The sequence below is a fragment of the Plectropomus leopardus genome, chromosome 12 (genome assembly GCF_026936395.1).
Source record: "Plectropomus leopardus strain MGB_pleo_1.0 chromosome 12, ASM2693639v1, whole genome shotgun sequence".
Taxonomy (NCBI): Eukaryota; Metazoa; Chordata; class Actinopteri; order Perciformes; family Serranidae; genus Plectropomus; species Plectropomus leopardus.
The window spans coordinates 28,168,463-28,192,922 of record NC_142187.1 but is presented as its reverse complement, the minus strand read 5'-3'; the positions used below and the strand labels follow the sequence as shown (position 1 = coordinate 28,192,922).

General features: G+C 37.0%; 3 protein-coding genes across 6 annotated transcripts in view; 1 reads left to right on the top strand and 2 right to left on the bottom strand.

The window, feature by feature from the left end:
• myripa (myosin VIIA and Rab interacting protein a) overlaps positions 1 to 1,179 on the top strand; it is a 69,616-nt gene extending 68,437 nt beyond the window's left edge. For all 3 annotated transcript variants that reach the window (XM_042498008.2, XM_042498009.2, XM_042498006.2), the window contains one exon: positions 496 to 1,179. In XM_042498008.2, coding sequence (XP_042353942.2) covers positions 496 to 551 — 56 coding nt within the window. In that variant the 3' untranslated portion in view covers positions 552 to 1,179. The remainder of the gene's footprint in view (positions 1 to 495) is intronic.
• Positions 1,180 to 1,318: 139 nt separating this feature from the next.
• On the bottom strand, positions 1,319 to 16,242 carry plxdc2a (plexin domain containing 2a). 2 transcript variants are annotated; one of them, XM_088085713.1, is made up of 14 exons: positions 16,173 to 16,242; positions 10,980 to 11,194; positions 9,700 to 9,843; positions 9,250 to 9,319; positions 7,693 to 7,815; positions 7,462 to 7,580; positions 7,280 to 7,379; positions 7,048 to 7,143; positions 6,250 to 6,331; positions 4,875 to 4,935; positions 4,527 to 4,746; positions 3,590 to 3,625; positions 3,083 to 3,243; positions 1,319 to 1,905 (listed from the first exon to the last, which is right to left on the bottom strand). In XM_088085713.1, the coding sequence occupies exons 2-14, from the start codon at positions 11,013 to 11,015 to the stop codon at positions 1,690 to 1,692; spliced, it is 1,464 nt and encodes a 487-aa protein (XP_087941839.1). In that variant the 5' UTR covers positions 11,016 to 11,194; positions 16,173 to 16,242; the 3' UTR covers positions 1,319 to 1,689. The 2 variants fall into 2 exon arrangements, with proteins under 2 accessions (XP_087941839.1, XP_042353944.2); XM_042498010.2 differs by lacking the exon at positions 16,173 to 16,242 and adding an exon at positions 14,510 to 15,089.
• Positions 16,243 to 18,679: 2,437 nt separating this feature from the next.
• Positions 18,680 to 23,981, bottom strand: LOC121951748 (uncharacterized). The gene is made up of 4 exons (XM_042498202.2): positions 23,828 to 23,981; positions 23,684 to 23,731; positions 21,780 to 21,892; positions 18,680 to 19,585 (listed from the first exon to the last, which is right to left on the bottom strand). Exons 1-4 carry the CDS (start codon positions 23,862 to 23,864, stop codon positions 19,460 to 19,462), a joined length of 324 nt encoding a protein of 107 aa, XP_042354136.2. The 5' UTR covers positions 23,865 to 23,981; the 3' UTR covers positions 18,680 to 19,459.
• Positions 23,982 to 24,460: the final 479 nt, after the last annotated feature.

Genomic DNA, 24,460 nt, shown 5'->3' with positions numbered 1-24,460 from the left:
GATTTTCAGGATGAGCCAATCAGAGGCAGAGTAAGGCAGGCTATACATTTGGTATCCTAGGATTCGCAAATTCGCATCCAGGGCATTGTTTTTTCCCCCAGCTTCTCTATTTTCTGTCTGCAATGTATTGTGGGACTGCAGTGTCTGTCTTCAACACCCTTAAAAGTCAAGTTATTTATTTATTTTTATAGTTTGCATACTAACAGTTTAGAATATACATTTCCAGTATAAACACTCTCATAACCTACTTAAATTTAATATGAAGTAGGTATTTGTTCACAGCTGTAGTCCCATTAATTTGACTTAGAAATCTTTGGAAAAACAAACCAAAAACAGGTATTTATCACATAAATGTAAATTACTGCTTCGAATTATTACTGAACAGCCGTGATTTAGTAGTTTTTTGAGACTTTGGTCATAATATGAACTGTCATAATACTCATAATAAGACTGACTCTTTTTCTTTTCTCCATTTTGTTTGATTTTCTCTATTAGAAGAAGGAGAGACCTTAAATCTTGGAGCCAGATCTACCAACACAGTAGTGCCTTGACCTACTACAGGCCAGTCTTAACTGATCCAGACACCATTTGCCTTAATTAAATTTTTAGACTAAACATGCCTCAAATAATATGGCACACTAGTGCTGTATGTAAGTGTTGATTGTCGTGTCATCTTGTCAAAATGTACAGTAGATAAAACTACTTAAACAGTTTTTAAGAGTATCAGCATTAATCAGTCTGGTTAAGAGAAGAAGCAGTTTAAACCCTCAGCTCACTAGAAAATGACTAACATTTGAGGGTTTTTTTAGAGCTCCAAAAGAGATAAAATTATCACATTATGCAGCATGTGTACAAAAAATCCTCATGTTTTAATTATACTTTTTTAAAGAATTTATAAAGCTATACAAATGCTGTTCATTGACTGACATAAGTGATCAGCTACAGACTAAACCGGCAATTTACAGTTTTCCGTCATAAATATACAATTAACACATGTGGGAACAGTTATAGCATGTTAGAAAAAATGCTGCAAAACTGCATTTTTTCTAAAACAAATATGGAGCTGTATATTTCCATGTTTGTGGATGTTTGTAGTGTACATATCTGTACAGCAAATTAATCAGTAAATGTTGTTTTCTGTCTTTAAGTTCAGAAAATAAAGTCCAAATACAAAAGTTAGCTTCACTGTAAAAATATGTTATGCTCCAAGTGAAACTGCAGTGAAAACACTATGCGCCCTGTTTGCCTCTCAGATGAAGGTGGGTGTAATGGTGAGGAATTTAGTCCGTATTTTTGAGATGAGGAAATGACACCCAAATATGACATTCCTCCTTGTGAAGAAGGTGTGGGAACGACACATAACAGCTCTGGAAAATATCATCCTTTGAGAGAAATGGTTTCAAAACAAATACTCAGTGGCGCCTGCTCTTTGTGACGCGGCAGTAAACACGAACGAGTGACCTGAGCAAAGTAAAGACAAGTTTTTATCTTACGTACAATACACATTAAAATAGTCCAACAAGCCAAACTGTAAATGAGTTTTCCACAGAGGTTTGGCATTTTCATCTCAGAACGCTCAAATTCTGTCCTTAAAATGAACTTGAGCAACAGCTGAATGTAAAATGAAAAAGTCTTTCTCACATAGAGATCCAGCTCTGTCCCAAAGTCATCTGGGAAATGTAGTTTTGGTCAGGAGCTGTCTGAAACTAGAAAGCGCTCCCTCTGGTCAGGAACTATGAATCCTTCTTTCTGTTCACTCTCTCTTCTGTCTGATATGACAAAAGACTGTTTGGGGTCGATGACCACCATGCTGTCTTTGTCCAGACCTGGGGCCTCCACCTCGGCGTAAGAAGGGCATCCGGAGCCCCGACGAAACTTCATGATTGGCCAGCGGGTGGGCCGTCGCTGAGGGGGGAAAGAATGACAGACAGACAAAATAAACAAATATCTGGGTTTCTTTCAAGGAAAATTTGAATAAAATATTGAGAAAACAAATGCAGAGAAGTACACAGCACTTCATACGTCCATGCATTTAAACGGTTTACTGTCTGTGGGATACATGTTTCTGCTCCGAAGTACTCTTCTAATTGCACTGCTGAGAATAAATAAATACTTAATATTTCTTTAACCTCTCCAATGTCAATGGATTTAGGACAGACATAATTACAAAGTCATCTTCTAAAAACAACCTGCTTAAACCAAATAATGTTTTAAATTTTATAACGAAACTAATGTCCCAAACACACCAAATATTTCCATTTAAACGACAAAAAGGTGTTTAAAATGTAGGAAAGTAGATTAATTGTGCACATGGACGGGAGAAGTGTTACAAAAGGTTAATGATGGGATGAAAAAAAAGATTTAGTGCTGCTACATGAAAGGTCAGATACTCACTGAACAATCTGGCTATAATTTTCAGAAATATCGTGGACTGAGGCATGTTGGTTAAGGGCAGGGCTGGAAATTAGCACCAGCTACGACCAAATGCTGGTAAAATATGCAAGTGGCTGCAAGTTTTGCTTCATTTACCAGCCACAAAAACAATGGTTATCTATCAAAAGGCTGGTAGATTTTGGAATACCCTAGCCACAGTGGCGGGTGGACAAAAAAGTTAATTTCCCACTCTGCTGAACGTTGGTGCTACAAACCAAAATTGTATTCGGTATCATTACCTGGGATGATGGGTATCCATAGCAGATTTCATGACAGTTTTCTAATAATTGTAATATCTTGCTCTAAAGTAAAGTTTTGGAATTACCAGCTTTTTATCTTTAGGTCCCACTGCTTGCAAGGCAAAAAAGTAGTGGATTACTTGTCGTAATTAATTTTCAAGCGTAGACTGTACAGAAGGATGGACGTCATGACAGTTGTGTAACTTTTCAATCTTGATCGCCCCCTGGTGTCTGTCTACAGTATAAGTCATAAAGCCCGCCCTCTACGTTAGTGAATGGGACATAGGCCAAACTAAAAAGTACATGTCAGACAAAAGGTTGTTTCTCTCACTGAGGGTAGTTCTCATCACCCTGATGTTTGTTTAAGTGTTTGTTTTGATGGGGAAATCATATGTTCTGGTGTCACTGACCTCCATGAAGAAGAGGCTGGCGCTGGACGTCGGGTGGTTGTACATGTAGACAGACATAAGGACGGCTGCTCCCAAGATGACCATTACCATGATGACGCCCGCCAGTAGACCAGTCTGCTGCCGCTCATCGCTCTCTCCTGTTGTTGTCCCCTCTTCTCCTGCTGCACAGACAATGAAAAAAGACATAATGATGCTACTTATCAAACTAAAAACAACATGTGAAGAATTTCAATGCCCCCTGTGGGTAGATTTGGGGGACCTTCAAGGTAAGTGGGTTTAAAACAGCACATGCAGGCAGATATTTCCCCTTATTTGACTTCTGCAACCAGAGTTAGTTGAACAGTGCAATCACATTTTACATTGGTTTTATATTTTACACATAGTTGCTTTAGATATCACATCAAATGCGGACATGCAAGTTTAGACAAAATGCTGATTTTACCGTGCTAAAAATGTGTCCATTTTAAAATCACAATCAGACTCAGCAGGTGAACATGTTTTACTTACGTGCGTCATTGATGTGCAAAGAGATCTTTGTGTCATCTAGAAAAAGAAACAATCACATGATATTTTTAAGGGACAAGATACACAGCTTGTTATGTGTTTAACTTTTTTTAAATTACATTTTTAAGAAGTTTTTTTCGTTAAATGTTTAATTCCAGACATGACCAACAGGAGTATTTAAAGATGTGCCTTTTAAATTAACTTCTAGTTTTTACTCAAAATAATGTAGCATACGTGACTACACACAATTTCCAGTGAACGGTTAGTCATCTAAAATGTGCTATTTATAAAACAATTCTATTTTTTCCTCAATTCAAATCATTCAATTTAAACGCTCGTCTGTCTATGAAGCTAAAAATGTTCAAAGCAGCTGTTCAGAAAGACATTCTGAGATTAACTTTAGAGATTCCTTATACGTTTCTAATAAAAATCAAGTACTTTTCCGTCGACTAAAGTAAATAACAGTGCTGTTTGAGTAGGACGTATTTTTGTAAACAACAGCTACTAAAACAAAAACAGCCCTCCTATATTCTGCATGGAGCAGCGTGGCACACACATACATTGAGTCATCCTTCAGCAGCTGAGGACACTATGCAGTATTTAACATGGCGCTGTATACACTCAGCTATGAGCTGACAGACGGCTGGGAAATAGCTGACCACTTGACCCTCACACCGTCAGACTTTACACAACACACTGGGCGTGGACATCATGACAACAAGTACTAATTCATGAGATGGTTATGATGACGCCTGCCTGGAGCTGTAATCTGTCCTAAAAGACTTAACATTGAAGAATGAAACTTAAATTAATTGACCTTAAGTTATCTAATAAGAGGATTTTATAAAGGTAGTAGGATGACTATCAAAGTGCAGTTTTAGACAAATTAAATACAAGTTTTGTTTACTACAGATGATTGGAAAGCATCTTGTCAGTTTACCCTCTGCAGCTTTGCTCGTGGGAGGCTGTGAAGTGGATGTTAATCTGCTTGTGTTGCGGTTTGTTGAGGGGTTGGTGACAGCGGATGCTCTGCTGCGGGGGCTGGAGGTCATGCTGGAGGTCGACCTTGCGGTTGTCGGGACAGGAGTGGTCGTGTGTGTGAGGTGGAGGGATGTGGTGTTTGTGATGTCTGTCGTTTTGAGACATCGGGGATCTCTTCTCTGGAAAAAACACAAAAAAACAAAAACAAATGTCACAAAGTTATTTCTGTGCAGACAGACAAAAGTGGCGCTAAGCTCTAATGGCATTAAACTTTCTATAGTTTACTGAAATGCAAAAAAATGAGAACCTCCTCCGGGCAGCCGAGGTCGACCCAGTCCTGCCGGTTACGATCAAAGCCACTGGAGCATCTGAGGAAGTAGCAGTGGAAACATTACTGTATGGAGACTATGATAGTTGAGCGTTGATTACAGGTTTAGCTTCACAAACAAGGACATAAAACTTCTTATCAAGACTATCTTAATATAGTAGTCACCTGCAACACTTAAGAGCAGGGATGTCATGATAAATATTTTTTGCTCCCAATCCTTATCCAAGCCATTTAATATTGAGATTCTGCTTTTCTAGATCATAGCCTTCAGCTACACAGTGCAAACTTCAAGTATATCAAAGTAATTAAAAATCAATCCAATACTTTTAATTTTGTCTATTGTCCACATGTAAAAGACAAAAAGAACATTCATAAATACATGACTATCTGATGTATAGTTTAGTGGATAAGACATTGGGTTTGAGTGTCTGAAGCTGGTGGTTCAAACCCCAGAAGAAACAGTACAAAGAGTTTTACTTTTTTGGGGATAACTTTACCTGATTTAGCAGCAGAAATAATATATCTCTCAACTTAATGTTCCTGAATTTGTTCTGCAATATCACAATCAGTTTCCAAATTATATTTTATGGCAGAAATATATCTGTCTGCTTCGCTGATCTAAGGGTCATATAGTGTTGAAGCAGAAAATTCAGTATCAGCAGTGACGTCTGTTAAAACTCGACTGATATATGAGTGAGGCCGATATTTCCTGATTTCGACAGACGCATCTGCCGATACAGGTTTTACCTGTTTTGTGGCCACTTCACCTGATTTATTGCCCAAAACCATATATCACTCAACTTTACTTGTTTAATTTGTTCTGCAATAACACAACAAGAATATAAACTGTATGAATCTACAGCAAAATGATATGTTTTGGCATAAATAAAATAAAATAAAATATCGGCTGATATATCTGTCTGTTTTGCTGATGTAAGGGTAATATGGTGTTGAAGCAGAAAATTCAGTATCAGCAGCAACGTCTGTCGAAACTCGACTGATATATGAGTCAGGCTGATAATCAAAGTTCTTGGAAGGGAAAATTCAGTATTCAGCATTTGAAAATTAAGGAGACAATGAGACAATTGTGTGATTTTTAACAGCTTTAAGTGTTCATTGCAAGATACATCATCAATGGCATACCGAACTTCCTTCATTTTAGGACTGTTCAAGACCTGCAATGCAAAAGTAAAGGCCTGTGTCCAAGCTGTTAAGCAATACTGTAAATTAAAATTGCCAAAATTCAGTGGCCATTAATCTGCCTCACCATGAATTTTGCATTAAACATTTCTCTTATAAAAAACAATTCAGTGGGAATGTGCAGCCTTCAGTGGTATGTGCTCTTTCAGTTTACCTTTGTAGCCGACTGCACCAGCTGCAGTTAAAGCCAATCTGAGAAGTGACACATGGACCACAGCTGGAGAACTGCAGACACGCTGAGTATAAAGAAAACAACGGGGAGTGAAGAGGAAGAGACGGCTTTGACTTCTGGGAATGTTAGATCTGAATGCATTTTTACATGCAACTGCTGCTTCTGTATTTCAATCTGAAGTTTTCGTTTTTTTTCCAATACAAAAGTGTATAATAAATGTTCTGTTTAGGTTACTAATGACCAAAAACATACAGAAAATAGAAGAGAAGATCTTAGCAGCACATTTTTGTATACTTTGTCTCTTATTCTGCAGTGGGAGCTTGTTGTTTGCATATTTCTGTATTTGATCAAAACATAAAAAATCATAATAGCATTTTTTGTCTTCCATGTTATCACCTGGTACACTTCATTACAATACATTACAAGCAATACCAAGCCTAAGTGTGGAGTGGCACCAGAGAAATAAAATAAAATAAATCAAATGTAAAAAATTCTTTGCACTCTGCTCGTAAGAATCTCAAAAACAAAATCATGTTGATAGTTCCAACTTATGGAGCCATGAGAAAGATTTTGTTCATTTTTCTGAATTTAGAAACCTTTTGGATCTATATGTTTTGTGTGTTTATTCTGTTAAATTGCTGAAAAACATGACAGATTTTTTAAAATTATGACAAAATGCTTTCAGTTATCATTATGTATTTACTTACATAAGCTTTTAGTTTATGTTTTACAGTTTTAAGGGATATGACGCATTTGTAAACACCACAAGGAATGACTTACTAGGGAGAGGTAGCATCTCCACAGCTGTAGAATTGGAGATTTTGGACTTGAGGATATCGACTTTGTGATACTCATAGATGGTTCTCCGACGAACATCTGGAGCATTTTAGAAAGGATATGATGTTGTTAATTACTAGTGAGATCAAGTGTTTTCTTTACTAAATTATAAATCATTATTACATTAAAAAATATTGGGAAAAAATTGGTTTTATAAAGCAAATGTGGCACTCACTGGGGATCTGCTCTATCTCATGAAGAACCACAAAAGCATCCGACAAGCCCACTTTGACAGGATGATTCTCAGAGCTGATGTCAGTGATGTCTAAAGGAATCTACGATTTAAACAACAACAAAAAAGTAAAATGAAACACATTTTGCAGACACAGAAGACCACAAAGGAGAGAGAAATGTTACCTCTTTGTATGCGAAGACAATACGTCCATCGCTGTGCAGAACAGCCTGGAAGGTGAACGTGCCTACACCCATGACCTCCTGGAGGTGAATCCGGTTCCACTGAACCACCAAAGCGGTGCCTTCACAGTAAAAACAGATTAACACAAACATTTAGAAAGAATATTCTAGCGCAGACCAACAAACAAAAAGCTCCAGGTGATGACAGCTGAGTGAAATGACAGTCTCACTTACCGTTATCAAAGTAAAACACAGAAGAGTTTTTGGAAAGACTTGGGTCAAAATTTGCCATCAGAGGCGCGATGTACTGAGTGGCTGTGAGCATTCGGTGGATTATATCTCCAGTGTAAATGAAACCTGTGAGAGCAAAACACGCAGACATTACCATCAGTCATTTGTATAAAATGCACAGACACATTTACAATATTCATTTTGATTGTAGATGAGTTATGAGACAAAGGGCTCCCTCGCCGGACCCACCCGAATCCTCACACCCAAACCGCTTCACTCACTAACTTATATAATAAGTATATATTTAATAATATGTATAATATTCCTAAAAACAAGCAATGTAGCATGGGATCGATATGGAACAATACACACCCTTATGAGAAGTGTGTGATGGTGTGTTTATGTGCGACCTGAGACCTTTATAAGAGTAATTAGTCTTCACAGTACATTTCATTAATTATTCATTTCCACTGCTTACTTGCTGCAAAGTGTCCAACTAATCTGTAAAAATAACAAGTATCTGCTTGCGTGGTTATTACGACGCGTCAGTGCAGCTGAAGTTAAATGTAATGAGTGATTAATGTAAATTTTTATCTAAACAGGTATAAAAACGTTAACAGTGGGAAGCGAACCCCAGACGCACGGACCAGAAAAAGCCTTATTATCCACTACACCACATCACACACACACCCAACACCCGTACAAACTATTTGATCTCTCATTTAAGTCCGCTTTCTTTTTTATTATCATTTATTATTGTTGTTTTTAATATTTAATATTTTTAATATTCATATTTGATTTCGACTGTAAACAAAACATATCAGGGAACGGGGAATTTACAAGTAGACAAAATAAATGAATTTACAAAAGAAAAGAATAGAAAAAAAGCGTAACATTTAGTGATTTGATTTAAATATCCGAAGAGGAGTGGGAAGAAGCGCAAACTTGTTTGATAATTACGTCCATATTTACCTTTTTTGCACGTTATACGCTTTACCTGTTCATACATTTCCACGAGAAGCTGCTGCTCACGCGCTGAAAAATCCGCTGCGCCACGACGATCCGTGATCGGCACGTGATCTACTCACGACAGCCGTGAACGCGCATTCATCCACAACACTCCCACCTGGTCTGACAGTGTTAGGACAAGCCTGGTCTCACCATATGTGAGCAGCAGGTGCAGAGGGGTGTTTTTATTATAGCAGAAATGCTTTTGTAGGGGCCCTAAATAAGTGATGTGTTGGTGTGCTCAGAAACGTTTTTATATGTAAAGATGAATTTGTTGCTTGATTAATTTTGATTACCGGTGGTTTGTCTTGTAGGAGGGCCCCTTGTGCCAGTGCAGCGTGGGTCTGGATTGGCAGCAAGTGCTCAAGCCCCATAGTGAGGACTCTAATGTCGTTTTTCTTTTGTTCATTTGACGTAAATTTACTCATGATAGTTTCAACAGTTTTGTTCAAATTCAGACAGCTCACACTAATTTGCGCATAGACTGAGCCTCATAACTCTGAGCTCTCAGCTTCAACAGATAAGACACTGTGTGTGTGGTTAAAGATGTACCTCCGGTTGCCACGGTGATTTCTTTTAGGATATGACCATAGAAAGGGAAGTCGAAGGACAGATTGACTCTCTGGAAACAAAGAAAGAAAAAGTGTCATTATAATTCAAGATCAACACCCATCTCTATATACACCAGCAGCAAGAGAAACCTTTTGACAGGAAGATCTTTAATTATGTAAAAAAAAAAAAAAAGCTTATAATAAGCTTTACAGCGACTGTAAAGTTGTTATGTTGTTCTCAATTCAATACATTCAGAAAATAAACTGTTATACAATGACCAACACTTAATTAATGTCTAAATCACTTGGATATCAAAATCTTTAAAAAAAATTATTTCTTCAGTCAGGACAGTGAAGGTAAATACTCAAAATAAAAATGTTGCTCTACATAAGATATTTAATTTGCACACATCACTGATTGTTCCATTTTTCTTGCAGACAGATTTCATACCTCGGCTTGTCTGTGGGTGCTGGACAGGAAGCCGCAGACTTTGCACTCATCCTCTTCCATCTCCTCGATGTTCACCCACAGCTCTTTACTGGCTGCGTCTCCAGAGCCGTGGATTTTAGACGTATAGTAGGCGTGATCAATGTCCTGTCCAAAAATATAGGGATTGAGTGATGCTTTAAAACATTAATTTAATACAAAATAAAATGTGACATTGAATTAATTGGGTTCATGTGGAAATGTGAGATTTTTCTTTCATGTATGTGAGGCAATCAAGTTTTAAGTTAGCACGTTTTTCTCTCTTTTTTTTAAGTATAAGACTGACAGATTTTTGACAGGTATCAAAAGCAATTTAATAATAAAAAATATATAATAAATAACACTATTTACTAGTGTCTTAAATATTTTTCCCTAAAATATTCCAAGTCTATTTTTCCTCATGTTTCTTACATAAAAACATACAATACATTTTCTTTAAAAACTCATCCAGACAGTCTTTCAAGGTTCCAACAGTTTAAGGCAAATTAAATTTAACACTTTAAAGATGTTTTAATGCCACTCGGGATGAGATTTAAGACCACTTTTATGATAACCAAAACCTGAAAAAAAAAACAACCTGAAAAATGAACCAACATTTTTTTTACACAGAGATAAGAACAATTTTGCCCAAATGTTTGTTGTCACATAAAAAGTCAAATCTAGTTGGAATTTGGAAAAAAAAAAGCATTTATTGGCAAGTTTTATCACCAATTTTGTATATCTCATTCTGTAAGTGGAAATATTCCACTGCTTTCATACCCATCATAAAGAGTTTAAGAAGCCTGTTTCATTAAAAAAAAAAAAAATAAATAAAAAAGATCTGACTAGTTGAGATTTTTCAATGTAACAAAAAAGAAATTTATAAAATCCTGCTTTTCCGAAAGCTTGATTTAGGTCATTTTAATGCTTTTTAGGAATTTTTGAGGATCTACGGGAACCCTGACTTTGTGTTTAGAGTCATTTGTAAAGCATTTTATAGCAGAAAGCTTCATCTATAATCTTGCCGTGTAATGTTATAAAACACTTTCTTTCTATTTATGTTACGGTTTAACTCGCCCTCTGTTGTTTTCTAAATGCCCCAATCTACCATCACATTTAAAAAAACAACATTTATCAGGTACCAAAGATCCCTGTGATGTCGTTTTCGGTTAAATATTTAGCTCCTACTTCATCTACTGAAGAGAGCTTCGCTGTAAAAAAAAAAAATAATAATAATTAATTAATTAATTAATAATAAATGATACCAAAATCTGTGTAGTATTGTCATGCCCCTCCTCCATCAGCAGGTCTGGATCTGACTCTTCGGGTTGGTGCTGGTCTCTGTAGTGGCCCCTCTTATCTGCAGCCCAGCCAGGGGCCCCAGATCCGGGACCCCTCTGTGTGGGCTTGTTGTTTCCTTGGACTGCATACGATCTTCCCTCCGGAGGAGACAGCGCCTGAGAGTCAGAGCGCGAGACTCCTGAGGAATCACAGAGATGGAGAGAAGTTACTGGTGTTGTCACACTGTTTGCTTGCTGTGTTTTTGTGTTTTCTTTTTTGTAACATCATTACATCTCCAACAATAAAATTAAAATGCTAAAACAAACAGAACATATTTATGACCAAGACTCTTTTGTTCTGTCGCATCTTAAATCACAAAATACTAACATAAAATAATAATGCTAAAACAACCAGTTGAATAATGAATTAGCTGATTAAGGTAGGATTAATCTACAGTAATAAATAAAAATTAAACAATTTCATTAAAATTAAGGAGAGAAAAAAGGTAACCATTGCTCTAAGTTTAGGACACAAGAAAGCCAACACACACCTGAGCAACAAACTTTCACAAAGTCCCACAATAATACAAATTTAAAAAAAATAAAATAAAAAAAACATAAAAATGAATTGTCACGATACCATTTAAAGAAATCCCAAACAGACAATTTAGCATTTCCTTCACAGTTTATAGAACTATAGAAACCTTCACAACTGCTAGTTTTCCAAACATGAAAAAGTCATTTTTTTAAATAAACAAATTATTACTTAATTTTTCAAACAACAATGCCGAACATTTGTTGGTTCCAGCCTCTCAAATGTGATAATTTGCTGCTTTTATCCTTTTTAAATAATAAATTTAGGGAACAGGGTTCACACACATTCTCGTGGATAAAATTTCAGAATTTCTTTATGACTTTTCAAGGACAAAGAACTTTTTTCTTCTCTTTGCCCGTCTTTCTTCAAACACATCGGATACAAACTCTTATCAAAGATATTTCAGCTAGTTTGCGCACGTGAATGGAGAGATGTAACACAGGAGGAAAAACAAAAAAGCTATGATATGAAGAGCTATGTTATCTCCGCAGCTACAGATATTAAATTTGCAGTTATGTTACATTTCATGGAAGGTTGTCCATGACAGAATACCATAACAGAATTATGACTTTTTCCAAAAATTTCAATAGTATTACCAATTCAATGACTTTTGCATGCCTGGAAATGTGATTGTGAAATTCCATGACTTTTAGTCATACTCAAAGTAAACTTGACTTCATTATCCCAAATGGGGAAACGTATGCATTTATAGAAAAAAGAGACACAAAGGTACAAAAACAGAACATAAAAATATACTGGAAGTACACTCGCACCCTTTTCCAGATTGTCCGTTACCATGGGAACCCTGTCTATAAAATTACGCACAACCCATCTTAAATATTTTCCAGATTACAGATTTTCATAAAAAAAACACAAGTCTTATTGTTTGCATATTCCACGCAGTATAAACATCATAAAGCTTCAATGAAAAACCAGTTCACAACATATATGACCCTGCCAGTGGGGAATACTGTAACTAAATAAATAAATAAACAGGGGAAACTGTAAGTTAAGGGAATGTTAGATGTGGAGAATTCCTGCGTTACCGTCTCAAACATCAGTAAACAAACTCCTGCATCTTCTTCTCACATGCAGCAGGAAATAAACAATCCCGCAGCGTGAGCCATGTGGCAGCCATGTGTGGTCACCCCGTCATTCTGCCCCTTCCAGTGACAACAGTGCGTCCTAATTTTTCTTTTCGCAGCAGAGGGTGAAAGCATGCTTCACATTCTTCACACCAGCCGGTCCAGGATCAGGCATGTGAGGCTGGACGGCCGTGGGTGTTGTGTCTATATTACTATCACATGGTGGCCCTGTGGCTGCAGGGGCCCGGTGACTCCTCCAGCAGTGACGTGTGCAGTGCACAGGTGCTACATAATCTGCAGTAGTAGCAGGAGCAGTCGTATTGGGAATTAAAGTGGTGGGGATTTTTTTCTGCCACTGAGATTATCCAGGCTATACATCAACAAAAGTCTGATTTTTCATGCAGTTCAGTGAAACTCACCTGTCGCTGCTGCAGCGTAGTCCACTGCTACAAAAAACACAAATACCAGCAAATACCACTCCAGAAACAAACCTGAGCCCGCGTACACCTTTTTTGTCTCCTTCAAAATAACCCCCGTGGTCAACAGTATAAACACAAATAAACACAGGTACAGTACATTAAGATGTATGCTTAGTTTGCCCTGGTATTTAAGGTTAAAGACAGCATTAAGTATGAATGAATTAGTATCCCAATGTGGTTTAAATGCTACCATAAGATTTATCACTGAGCCAAGAAAAAATGTACAAAAAAAACAGTGAACAAATTTCTGGATTTTCCTTATTTAAAAAAATGTCAAAACATCAGCAAACATTTATCTATTACTGGCAAGGACATTGGTATGAAATGAAATATATATTTCCAACCAGTAATTAATTGTGCATTAAATGGGATAGATACTTCTGTTTTTTTAAATCAATATAAAAGCCCTTCACTAACGTAAAATTAGTTGTAACACACCAAAGTCGCAGCAGGTACCTTAGCTGTTTAACTGTCTAAAGTAACTCGCTTAGTGTATCGCCTTTCATATATATAACAATATAGAAATATTAAATAAGGGGCTGTTCATTATTTGTGAGAGGCAGGGGGAGGTGCAAAAAGAGGGAGACATGTCAATTCATTTTTAAGCAAGGACTTTTTATTTTGGCTTAGGAGAGGGGCATACAACTTGAAATGTCTGTATTTGCTGTATTTTGTATTTATTTTAGCACCAATTTTTAAATGAAACATTTTTTTTAAAAAAGGCAATCTTTCACCATTTATCAAAGCCAGAAACCATAATAAAGAAATCATCACTGGATTTTCACATTTCTGAAGGGCCTTGAACATTTTATGCAGGACAAACAGTTCTGTAGGAAAAAAATAACCCAAAACAAACCTGAACTTACAATAGTGATATTTTACCAAAATCGCTGTATTCCACATCTCATTTAAAATCTTTGCCAATACAAAACAAAACGAGACAATACCGTACAAACTAACCAGCATGCACAGGAGAGAAAACCCATGATTTTTTTTTTCAACTCCAAGATTTTGTCTTCAACTTTAAAACTTTGAGGTCTAAGTTTTTAAAATTCAGCAACTATTTTTTACAGTAATTCAGGAAGGCTCAATGAAAAATATATGTAGTGTCGGGGAAGGTAAAAAAAAAACAAAAGAACAAAAACTAACACAGCCACCCCTCTACTCTGATAAATAAAGAACAGTCCCTAACTATAAGGGAAAAAATAAAAACAGGTCAAAATAGTATTTTACTTGTAAAATGTTTAGTATGTGCTGTATAAAGCCAGCTTTTACCGCAAACTGCTCCGAACATTAAGATGACATTAGTTTAAAATCAGTCGTTATTAACAGTTAAGGTAAAAATGTATGACTCACCATAAACAGATTTTAGCTTCATAAAGCTGATTTGTAACTGGAAAACAAGGACTAGTCCTGTGACGAGATTAAATGTCTTTGTCAGGGTCATCGCCATCCTTCCTCTCAGCTCGTAACGCATTTTAAAAGCGCAAAAATAAATGTTTAGCGCGATGTCAGCTTGCGTCTGAGATCCTAAAACGTCTCACCGTTTGTAAAGGTAAAAAGTACAACTCGTCTAATGTTATTAAGAAAAAACGCAGACGACGCAAACTTTAACTATTCATGAGTCTTCACGTAAAGTTTGTCCTCATGTTGATACACATGTTAAACTGAGTTTGTCCGCAGACCATCTGCGCGTCAGTCCGTCCTCTCTGGACTAAAAAGTGTGCTGCATTCACGTGCTGTGGTAATTATCACCACTGTATGTTTACACCTGATTATTCGAGACACGGTTACAGCTACATAAATCTTCTTATATTGAACCACGGGACAGATAATGGTTGAGTTTATCACGACGGAGGATTAGGGCCATGTTAAACAAAAAAAAAGTTAGATTTCGAGAATAAAGTCATAATATTACGAGAATAAACTCCCAATTTTAGAGAATAAACTTGTAATAATAAAAGAACTAAATTGTGATTTTATTTAAAAATCGTAGGATAATTTTATTAGATTAAACCTGTGATATCACGGGAATAAAGTCACAATTTTACGAGAAAAAAAAGTAATTTTACGAGAAAAAATATCGTTATATTATGAAATTATAGTCGTAATATTACGAGAATAAAGTTGTAATTTTACAAGAAAAAAATCGACATGTTGCGAGAATAAATTTGTAATTTTAGTTGGACTAAATCGTAATTTTACGAGAAAAAAAATCGTGGGCTAATTTTATGACATTAAACCTGTAATATTACGGGAATAAAGTCACAATTTAACGAGAAAAAACGTATCTTTATGAGAAAAATATCGTTATTTATGAGATTATAGTCGTGATATTACGAGAATAAAGTTGCAATTTTAGAGAATAAACTTGTAATAATAAAAGAACTAAATTGTGATTTTATTAAAAAATCGTAGGCTAATTTTATGAGATTAAACCTGTGATATTACGGGAATAAAGTCACAGTTTAACGAGAAAAATATCGTTATATATGAGATTTTAGTCGTGATATTACGAGAATAAAATCGCAATTTTACAAGAAACATGTTGCCAGAATACACTTGTAATTTTGATATAGGGAAATGGTGCTACCTAAACAAACATATAAATCAAGCGAGAGCACAAGACAGACTCCTGTTTCTAAATGGTAATAGGAAAACGTTTCCAGATTTTATTTAACATTTTAACTTTTTGAAACATTATTCACAATACTCCGTTGTAAGCGTACTGATCGTTTTAAGTTTTCCTCACAACCCAAAATCGCCTTTCAAAACACTATAAGAGCTGAAACACATAAAAACATCTCTAACATGAGTGAACGCAAACATAAACCACAAACACATAAACACAAGCAAATTACACAACTATTTACACGCGTGAAATTAGCATCTCAGCATCCGTGACAGCAACGTTACCGATCTACGTCAGCGAAACGCTCCAGTTTTCACTAATTTACCGCGAAGCCAGTTAAAAAACACACAAACAACAGCCAAGAAAACTCATTAAATCAAATCTCACGATGATCCAGCTCCAGCTCGGTGCTTCTTTCAGCAAGAAACTGTTTAAGAGAAACTTCCGTAAACACATTTCGGCGTTTGCCGCCATTTTTTCAAACGTTAGTGCCGTGATGACGTATTTCCGGTTAGAAGGCTTCAAAGTAAAGGTCCGGGTAAAGCAAACATGCAATGGGACTTTCAAAATTAGGAGGTGACAGGAAGTTTCTTTAACTTTAGTTTGACCCATAGATTGTAGATACATTTTTTTCTTTATATACAGTCCATGGTTTGACCTTATTTACAGAAATACTTTAAATTTGAAGGGCCATTTACACATTTATTTGAACAAATTTTACTGTTTTTGAAACTTTTTTTCTTCTGTTGTGTTGTTATATCTTTTTTCACTGTTTGCAAATTGTTTGCTTTTTTAATGTTTACAGATGTTATTTCAATGTATGACTTTTACTTTTAAAGTGTTTTTATAACTTTCTTTTTTTTCAACTATTTTATTAACTTGTTCCCGTATATTACTGATTTGTTTGACTTTTTGACTTGTGTATTTTGCTGTTTGTTTTTAACAGTGGGTGCCTTGTGGGCATCCTTAAAAAGCCACCTATACACCATATATTAAATGCATTATAATTTTTAAAAATTCTTATCAGGACTTAGTGTGCAGTAAACCTTTCGTTATAGTAATCCACCAAAATAATGTGAAGATTACGAGGAGCAGGAGAAAGCATCCGAGGTTAAGTACCTAATGTAATTCCAACTTCACGCCACTAGATGACCCAAATCAAACAAAACCTACAAAACCAGGAACACGCAGGCCATTTTATGAACATCATGTAAACATACAGGTGTCTATAACAAGGTGTGATCTTAATGAGCCCAATTATCTTTATCCATAAACTAATACAGAAAATAGTTCCACAACAAAGGCTTTGTTTTTGAGAACTTTGTGGCCAGAAAACACTGGAATCATAATGTTACCTTCCTCAGAGTTAGTATTTGGATAAACTAACTCTTCACTGTCATCAGATTAACTCTTGGTCTTGCTGGACGTGTTATGGGACCAACCAGGTGACACACTGATGGACGAAGGTTCCCACCTGATGACCCCAAAGACGCGTTACACTTCCCTGCTCTCCGTCCTTTATATTTCAGCTATAATTGCTGATTAGTGACCCTAGGTTCTTCATTGAGTGCTTATCCTTTTCTGGAGCACAAGTTTCTTGTGTTTTAGTTGAACTATAGTTTTACAAAAATCTGTCTCACTGCAGTTTTATTAATGGGAATTTGTTTCACAGCTTTCGCTGAACAGTGTTGGACATTTCTCTATGTTGAGCACTTTCGCTTTATTCTTTGGGTGCATTTTGCTGACACTTATGTGATTTAAGTTAGGTAGCATTTTGGATGTAGGATTTTACTTTTTTTTTTTTTACATTCTGGGATTTTTACTGATAGGTGAAGAGTTTGAGTGATCGGATCGAAATGTGTCTTGGTGGTCGTTTACACTTGTATTTAGCGCTGTCCACTTGTGATCCAATCACCTAAAACATGTTAATACCAGGTAGAAAGCAGGATATTAGGGAAAGACAGCTATTTATGCTCACATTCACCTACAGCCAATTTAGATTCCCAAACAGCCAAACCTGCATGTGGGAGGGAACCACAGGGAACTAATGCAAACATGGGGACAACATGCTGACTCCACACAGAAGGACCCCAGCTGTGACGCGACAGCGCTGACCTCCGCCCCAAAATAAAACTGTTGTTATTCTGCAGAAAACTAAACTTGGTATTCCTACGCGTGATTCCAGGCCAGAGGGATCTGATCACAGGGTTCGTAAACTTTCGTCCCAGTACATTTCCATGACTTTAGGGAACATTTTCTATACTTTTAATTCCCTTAAAAAATGACCATGTTCTTTTTCATTAGGAAATAGCTTTTTATAATATCTCATTTTGCTTTTTAAAATGAACTCAGAACAAGATTGGAGTTGAATATTTAAGGGGGTAGTACAAAAAGGTCCTTTTCCAGGTGCTTAATTAAAGCACCAGGGATGGACATTTTGGTTTTAGGGGAGGGACATAAAACTTCAAACTGCTTTATCTTGTATTTATTTTTTACCTTTTTTAAAAAAAAAAAGAAAAAAAAAGAAGACATGCTTGTTGGAGGGCATGTACTCTTTTTTTTAAAATGGCAATTTTTATTTCTTTATATTTTTGTGATTTTAAATAACTTTTTGTTCTATTTCTTAAAAAATAGAAAAGCATGCCTTCCAAACCTCCATGTTTTCTTTAAAATTCACCAAAATTACACTATTTATCATAACTAAAAGCTGTGTAAACATAAGTTATCATTGGATATTAAAATGTTTAACAGTCCTTTAAAAAAACCAAAAAAAAAACCTGTTATTAAAACAGGCTGCAAAACTTGACTTTAACCCTGAAATGAGCAGCTGTTTGTTATCACAATTACTTATTCACAAGCCAAAGCCACATCAAGGACAATAAAGGACGCATTCATTTTGTATACTTTTGTTTTTAATGTAAGAATGCAATACTCATGGAAAAGAGCATTTCTAACGATGACACAATAAGGAAGTGAAATCAAAAAAGCACAATGACATAACACAAGGACACTTGAGGCCTTTAACCCAAGACCCAAGATCATGGTAAAAAGGTCAGGATTCAAAATCTAACATGATAAAAGGCAACACAAGTAGGGATGAAAAATTAACTCATAAGCCATTATTGGTTTTTAAGTGTTCACATCGTGTCAAAGTTTCAGGCTGTCGAATTCATTCACCTGTTGAGGGGAGACATTTATGCAAGAATAAAAACAAGTTCACTGAAAGGTGTTTCATGTGCATTTTTAACATAATGATAATCATTGCAATGTTACTTTTGAGATGCTGGAATAACCACGTATAAAGAGGATGTTTTTGTGCAGATTCAGTTTGACTGGTCCAGATTAGGTTTTATGGCACACGTTTGTATCTGATGAACTATCGAAATGCAAAAAATATAAGTCAAATGTAATAATGAAGGCCACATAAATCATAAGGAAATAAGGATATTTTTTCAAACCGTTGTGCCGTGTTTTAATGCTATTTTCGATCTGTGTGTAACTTTAGCACCAACAATAACACCAGCATTAGCCGAATTTGTCTCAATCATACCAAGATACCAGAATTCTTTCTACAATGACTTATTCATGTTTAGAAACGCTACTGACGACACCTTAAATTAAAGTTATGTGTCAGAGATGATGGTGGATGAAACTCTGAAAAGCAACCTTTGACCTCAACAACTGATCAGCTCCACCTCAAAAATGAGAGTGGCGTTTGGTGGGATGACGGGTGGGAATCCTCGAGCGCCGTACGCATAGTCCGGCGTGCAGGTCAGCCTGGCCACCTGTCCAAGAGACATCTGAGGAGGAGGCGAAGAGCAAGTTACAGAGAGGTAATAATATTGATTGAAACTGAGTATCTGATTTTTGTGAAAGACGTACTTCGGTGATTAAATAATGAACGTTCACAAAAACGGGGGGACTAACAAGAGTTCTATTTTTTTTTTTTAAAAAAAAGCAAATATCAGCACAGAAGAGGCAGAGATAATCTAACTTTAAGTCCCTTGTGAAGGTCAAACTCAAAAAAATGCTGCATCCTACATTTCCCACAATGCAAATCAATAGTTTAGACCCTCCTTTACCATGTTACGTAAACTGTGCTTTCTGTTACGTTTATTTTTTTGATGACAAGCTGACAACCCTTTTTTTTCTTTTAGGGATGTTGCGATCGAATCTGAGGGATGAGTATCAGGTATTGTAACAGTATTGTTTATGTTGTTGTTTTTGTAAAAAATAAAATACAAAAAAAAACTCATGCCTGCAAATATTTTTTCTTATATTGCATTGCAGAACTATTAAACTGTAAACCAAACACACTTGGTTGATTTCAATAACTCGGCATTACTTGAAGTGTGCACCGTGCATTTTCCAGGTAAATAAAAGTATTGGATCTGGACTCTGCAGATACTCGATATCAAACGACTCAGATCGGGGGCTAAAAATGAACTTGATCGGGACACCCCTCATTGTTTCAGATCTTAGAAAACTCCTCCAGTCACAGAAGACATTATATAACACTGTTCACAGCACGGCTGGGCGACTGATCAAAATATTCTGAATAACTCAAATTCATCCTCCTGCTTTGTGCAAAATGGATACGGTGTGAAAATGCAGTTATACAACACGCACAACAGCGATATTTTCAGTCAAAAAGTTACGTAGATATTATATTTCATGATATGTAATGAAGCTATTTGAGTTTTCATTTTTTTGTGATTCATTTACGTCGCTGATTTAATTTCTAATTTCTGCTTATTTGCCCTTTGCTTACTTGTTTCTTTCTCTTGATAACGTGACTTTTGTATTTTTGTGACTTTATTGAGATGAATTCCTTATAAGGCCAAAGCAGTTTCTTAATCTCACCCACGCGACCATGTCTTCTTCTGATGTTGTATTTCTGTTGTTTTGTGCAAATAAATCTTAAATTGTCACATAAAGTGAAACATGAATTGCTTAGAAGACGGTCTTAATTCCATGTGCAGCCATTCCCGGCGTCTTCTCGACAGCTGCGCACAGATCAGTGTTGTTTGTTAATGTCGTGGGAGCTCACGCTCAAGTGCAGAAATGTTCGGTCTGTGTGCACCTGCAGGAAAGCTAACGATGGCGAGTCAGCTGTCCGCTTAAAATCAGGCTGATGTCAAGACAGCAGATGATGAAACTGATATATCAAAAGAGAATGCCAGTGCTATCTTTAGTCCAAGCCTCTCGCACTGACAGTTCACAGCTGCACGGACAACTTGTTGCCCTTTTTACACCACCTGCTCAAGGCGGGAATATCGCGCCGTTCTGTCGCCTCGCCGTTCTGCTTATAAATTACGATCTCTGAATGGGAGGACGGAGTTTAAGCTGCCACGGGAGGCAGTAACAACATCGAAATGTTGTCTGTATAAACACGACAGCCAGCACGATGGGATCATGGGTAAATTTGTGTAACGCTTTGATGATGTGTTATGTACGCGACCCACTGCGAGGGATCGAAAAGCAGCAGTTAGCAGCTAACTCAAAAGAACAGCTGCCATATAACAGGGAGGGTAAATGAATGTTTGTACCATCGTTCCTGTTTAAAAAACACTGCAGACGAATGTGTTATATTGCACATTAGAGGTTGGCGCTGTTGTGCTTAACGCAACACCAGTCACACTTTTTTTGATTCTGTGACGCTGGCATGCTATATAAAATCACACACTGGAGCAAAATGATGCCGCCATTATTTGGTTCTCCACCAAAATACAAAGGAGGCACATAGAAAGGACTTAAAAGCGGCTCTATGGCGCAATCTCAGTGTAAAAAGGTTAACTATTATTGGAATTAACCATGACCTGCCTTGCAAGCGGTGCAGTATTTTATTATTCTATCTTAACTGCTTTGCACAAGAAGACCAATATTGCCCAGCCCTACTTCATAGGTCGAGTAGTGTTACCCAAAATGATAACGTTCCTCTTGATGTGTAAAAACTGGATAAGTGCCCCTTTAAAGCCTCTCTCCTTAATGTACCTGAGCTACACCTTCATCCCAAGCCCTGATGACTTGTTGCTGTCCAATTTTGAACTCGAAGGGCTGCCCTCGATCCCTTGAAGAGTCAAACTTGCTTCCATCAAGCAGCGTGCCTTTTTAAGAACAAAAAACAACAACAGAATTGTTATTAAAATTATGACTACATCACTTTCCCACAAACATGAAGACTTGTAATGTTAATTAATGAGAGGGTAAGGGGTTGGTGCAAAAAGGTGGATGCATATGAAATAACTTTATAAGCAGTGGAAAAGAGCTCATGTTTTTTTTTGCCGTAGGGGAGGGGCATACAACTTTAAATGGTTGTATTTTATATCAATTTTACTGCAGATGTGTGGTGATCTTGAATTAGTGATATTTCATCAAAATCACTTTATTATTTATTTTTAATATAAAATTTGGCCTAAAATAAACTGTTTATATGAACTAAACTAGCATGCATGACAGGTTTTTTTTCTCCAGGATTTCATCTTCAACTTTTTACTAATTTAACAGCAAAGGGTAAATTTTCAAATATAACAACTACTGATGAAGGAGAGAGGGACATGCATTTTCCACCAGACACTCAGGGAGTCTACCGGAAAAATATTTGTAGCTTGCGGGATTAAAAAAACAAACAAAAGAGTCACACACACCCAGCCACCTAATAAAGAGCAGTCTCTTTGAATATAGTGTGATTGAGTGTCAAACACATTAGCCAGTGCACATAATCTAACAGAACCTCACTAAGTAATGCTGAAGGAGTAGTTTTTGGGGTGAGGATTGATACCACTGTAACATCTATGCCGGGGATACTCAACGTACTTTGCTTGAGGGCCACTTTTGCAAAATGACAGGTGGCAAAGGCTGTGGGGCAGCTGCATCAGCCCCACACGTTTCTCGTATTTTAGGACATTTTTAGAATTTAAAATCGTTTCTAGGATTTTCATTTTTTCATTGTTTTGGGCATTTCTTGGATTTTAGGATGTTTCTAGGATTTTAAAAGATTTCAGAACATTTCTCTGATTTTAGGACATTTCTAGGACTTTAGGACATCTTGAGAATTTTGGGATGTCTCTGGGATTTTAGGATATTTCACAGATTTTAGTACATTTCTCTGATTTAAAAACATTTCTTGGACTTGAGAATATTTCTATGATTGTAAGACATTTATACGTTTCAGGGACATTTCAAAGATTTCTAGATGTTTCTAGGATTTCAGGGTATTTCTAGGATTTTAGGACACTTGGGTTTAGCTTGAGTCCCTGTCAGGGGGATCCTCCACTGCCATTCTAGTTTTAAATAAACAAACCCCATTTTGATGCTTTGCTATCTTAAGCATGTTAACATTATAAAAATAAAAAATCAGTTTGTTTTATTGTCAATTAGAACATCTTTGGAGGGCCACCTGGCACCCAAGTGGGGGCCCGATTTTGCCCTCGGGCCGTAGGTTGAGCATCGCTGCTCTCTGCATTGAATATGAAGCTAGCAGCGCAGGCGGTTAGCCACTTAGCTTAGCACAAAGCCCAGAGGAAACCGCTAGCTCGGCGAAACTGTTTTTGTACTTCGGGTTTTTTTAAACGTTACGCGGTGACGAAAGGAGATATAAAGTGATAATTTTGGGTGCCGGTGAGCAGATTGTTAACTCTGGAGCAGAGCAATGCTGCCCGCTGGACTCCCGTTTCCAATCATTGAGCTGCACTAAGCTAAGCGGAGACCGTTACTGCCTCTACAGCCGCAGACACGAGTGCCACCGACCGCTCGGTAAAGCAAACGGCAACTTATACATTTTCTTTGGGATTACATTAGAAACCGCCCACACGTTTAATCAGGGTTTGATTTTTTTGGCATTTCCGTGGAGGGACTGAATAACCTTTGACCAAACAGCGATAAGAAAAAGACGTTACCAGTGTAGTGCACTTTCACCGCCTGCCCACTCTTCGGGAAACGTTTTCCTGAAAAAGGGGGGAAACGTGGATTAAAACACGGCCGTATATTTAAAAAGTAGACAAATTAAAGTTATCTAGTCACTGGATTAGAAATATCCTCACCGTCTCCTGGTCTAATGGTCTCAACTGTGACTCCCATTGTTCTTTCCGAGTCGCCTTTCCTCGATCTCGCTTCTCGCTGCACGAGCTCCGGAGGCTCTCGCTCTCTCTGTGCGTGATGACGCGTGTAGTGACGTGCGACGTTATTGGTGACCAGCTGGACTTTAACGCGGTGGAAAATAAAAGAGCTTTTAAAGTGTCGTTTTTTTCTGCTTGTGTGGGTGTATGAGTGTGGGTGCTGGTCTGAAAAAAGAAAAATGTGAGTGAGATCTGGCACTGAACAAAAAAAATAAAAAGTAAAAAAGGTTTTTAGCATAGCCCGAGCTTGGGCGTTGGTTGTATAGGATATAAGGAAACTGTAAAAGTTTCTTTGAGGGGGATTGCGGAACAAGCGGACGGCACTTTCAACTCTGAAGTGCGAGATTATACGTTTGTTTTTAAGGTCTATTTTAAAATATAATCAGTATTATAACTGAAATATGAATGCTGGCTGTGGCATTGTTTGAAAAACTCCTTATTGTATCATAAAAATTAGTATTGCCGCTGTGCCGCCCCCCCTCCAAAAAGTTCAAATGGTTTAGTCTACTCCTGTAGGCGGTGGTGGCGTGCAACCATAAACTGCAGAGTGCAGCAGTC

What these genes read in the sequence shown, in the direction of transcription:
- plxdc2a (XM_042498010.2), bottom strand. Translation starts at nt 14,630, where the DNA reads ATGCGTTACGAGCTGAGAGGAAGGATGGCGATGACCCTGACAAAGACA. An exon ending in TGTGTTTTACTTTGATAACG is followed by an intron (nt 7,581 to 7,692) that starts GTAAGTGAGACT and finishes TTTACTGTGAAG; the next exon opens with GCACCGCTTTGGTGGTTCAG. An exon ending in TGGTGCAGTCGGCTACAAAG is followed by an intron (nt 4,936 to 6,249) that starts GTAAACTGAAAG and finishes CTACTTCCTCAG; the next exon opens with ATGCTCCAGTGGCTTTGATC.
- LOC121951748 (XM_042498202.2), bottom strand. Translation starts at nt 23,864, where the DNA reads ATGGGAGTCACAGTTGAGACCATTAGACCAGGAGACG. An exon ending in GACCATTAGACCAGGAGACG is followed by an intron (nt 23,732 to 23,827) that starts GTGAGGATATTT and finishes CCCCTTTTTCAG; the next exon opens with GAAAACGTTTCCCGAAGAGT. An exon ending in GGTGAAAGTGCACTACACTG is followed by an intron (nt 21,893 to 23,683) that starts GTAACGTCTTTT and finishes GTTCTTAAAAAG; the next exon opens with GCACGCTGCTTGATGGAAGC.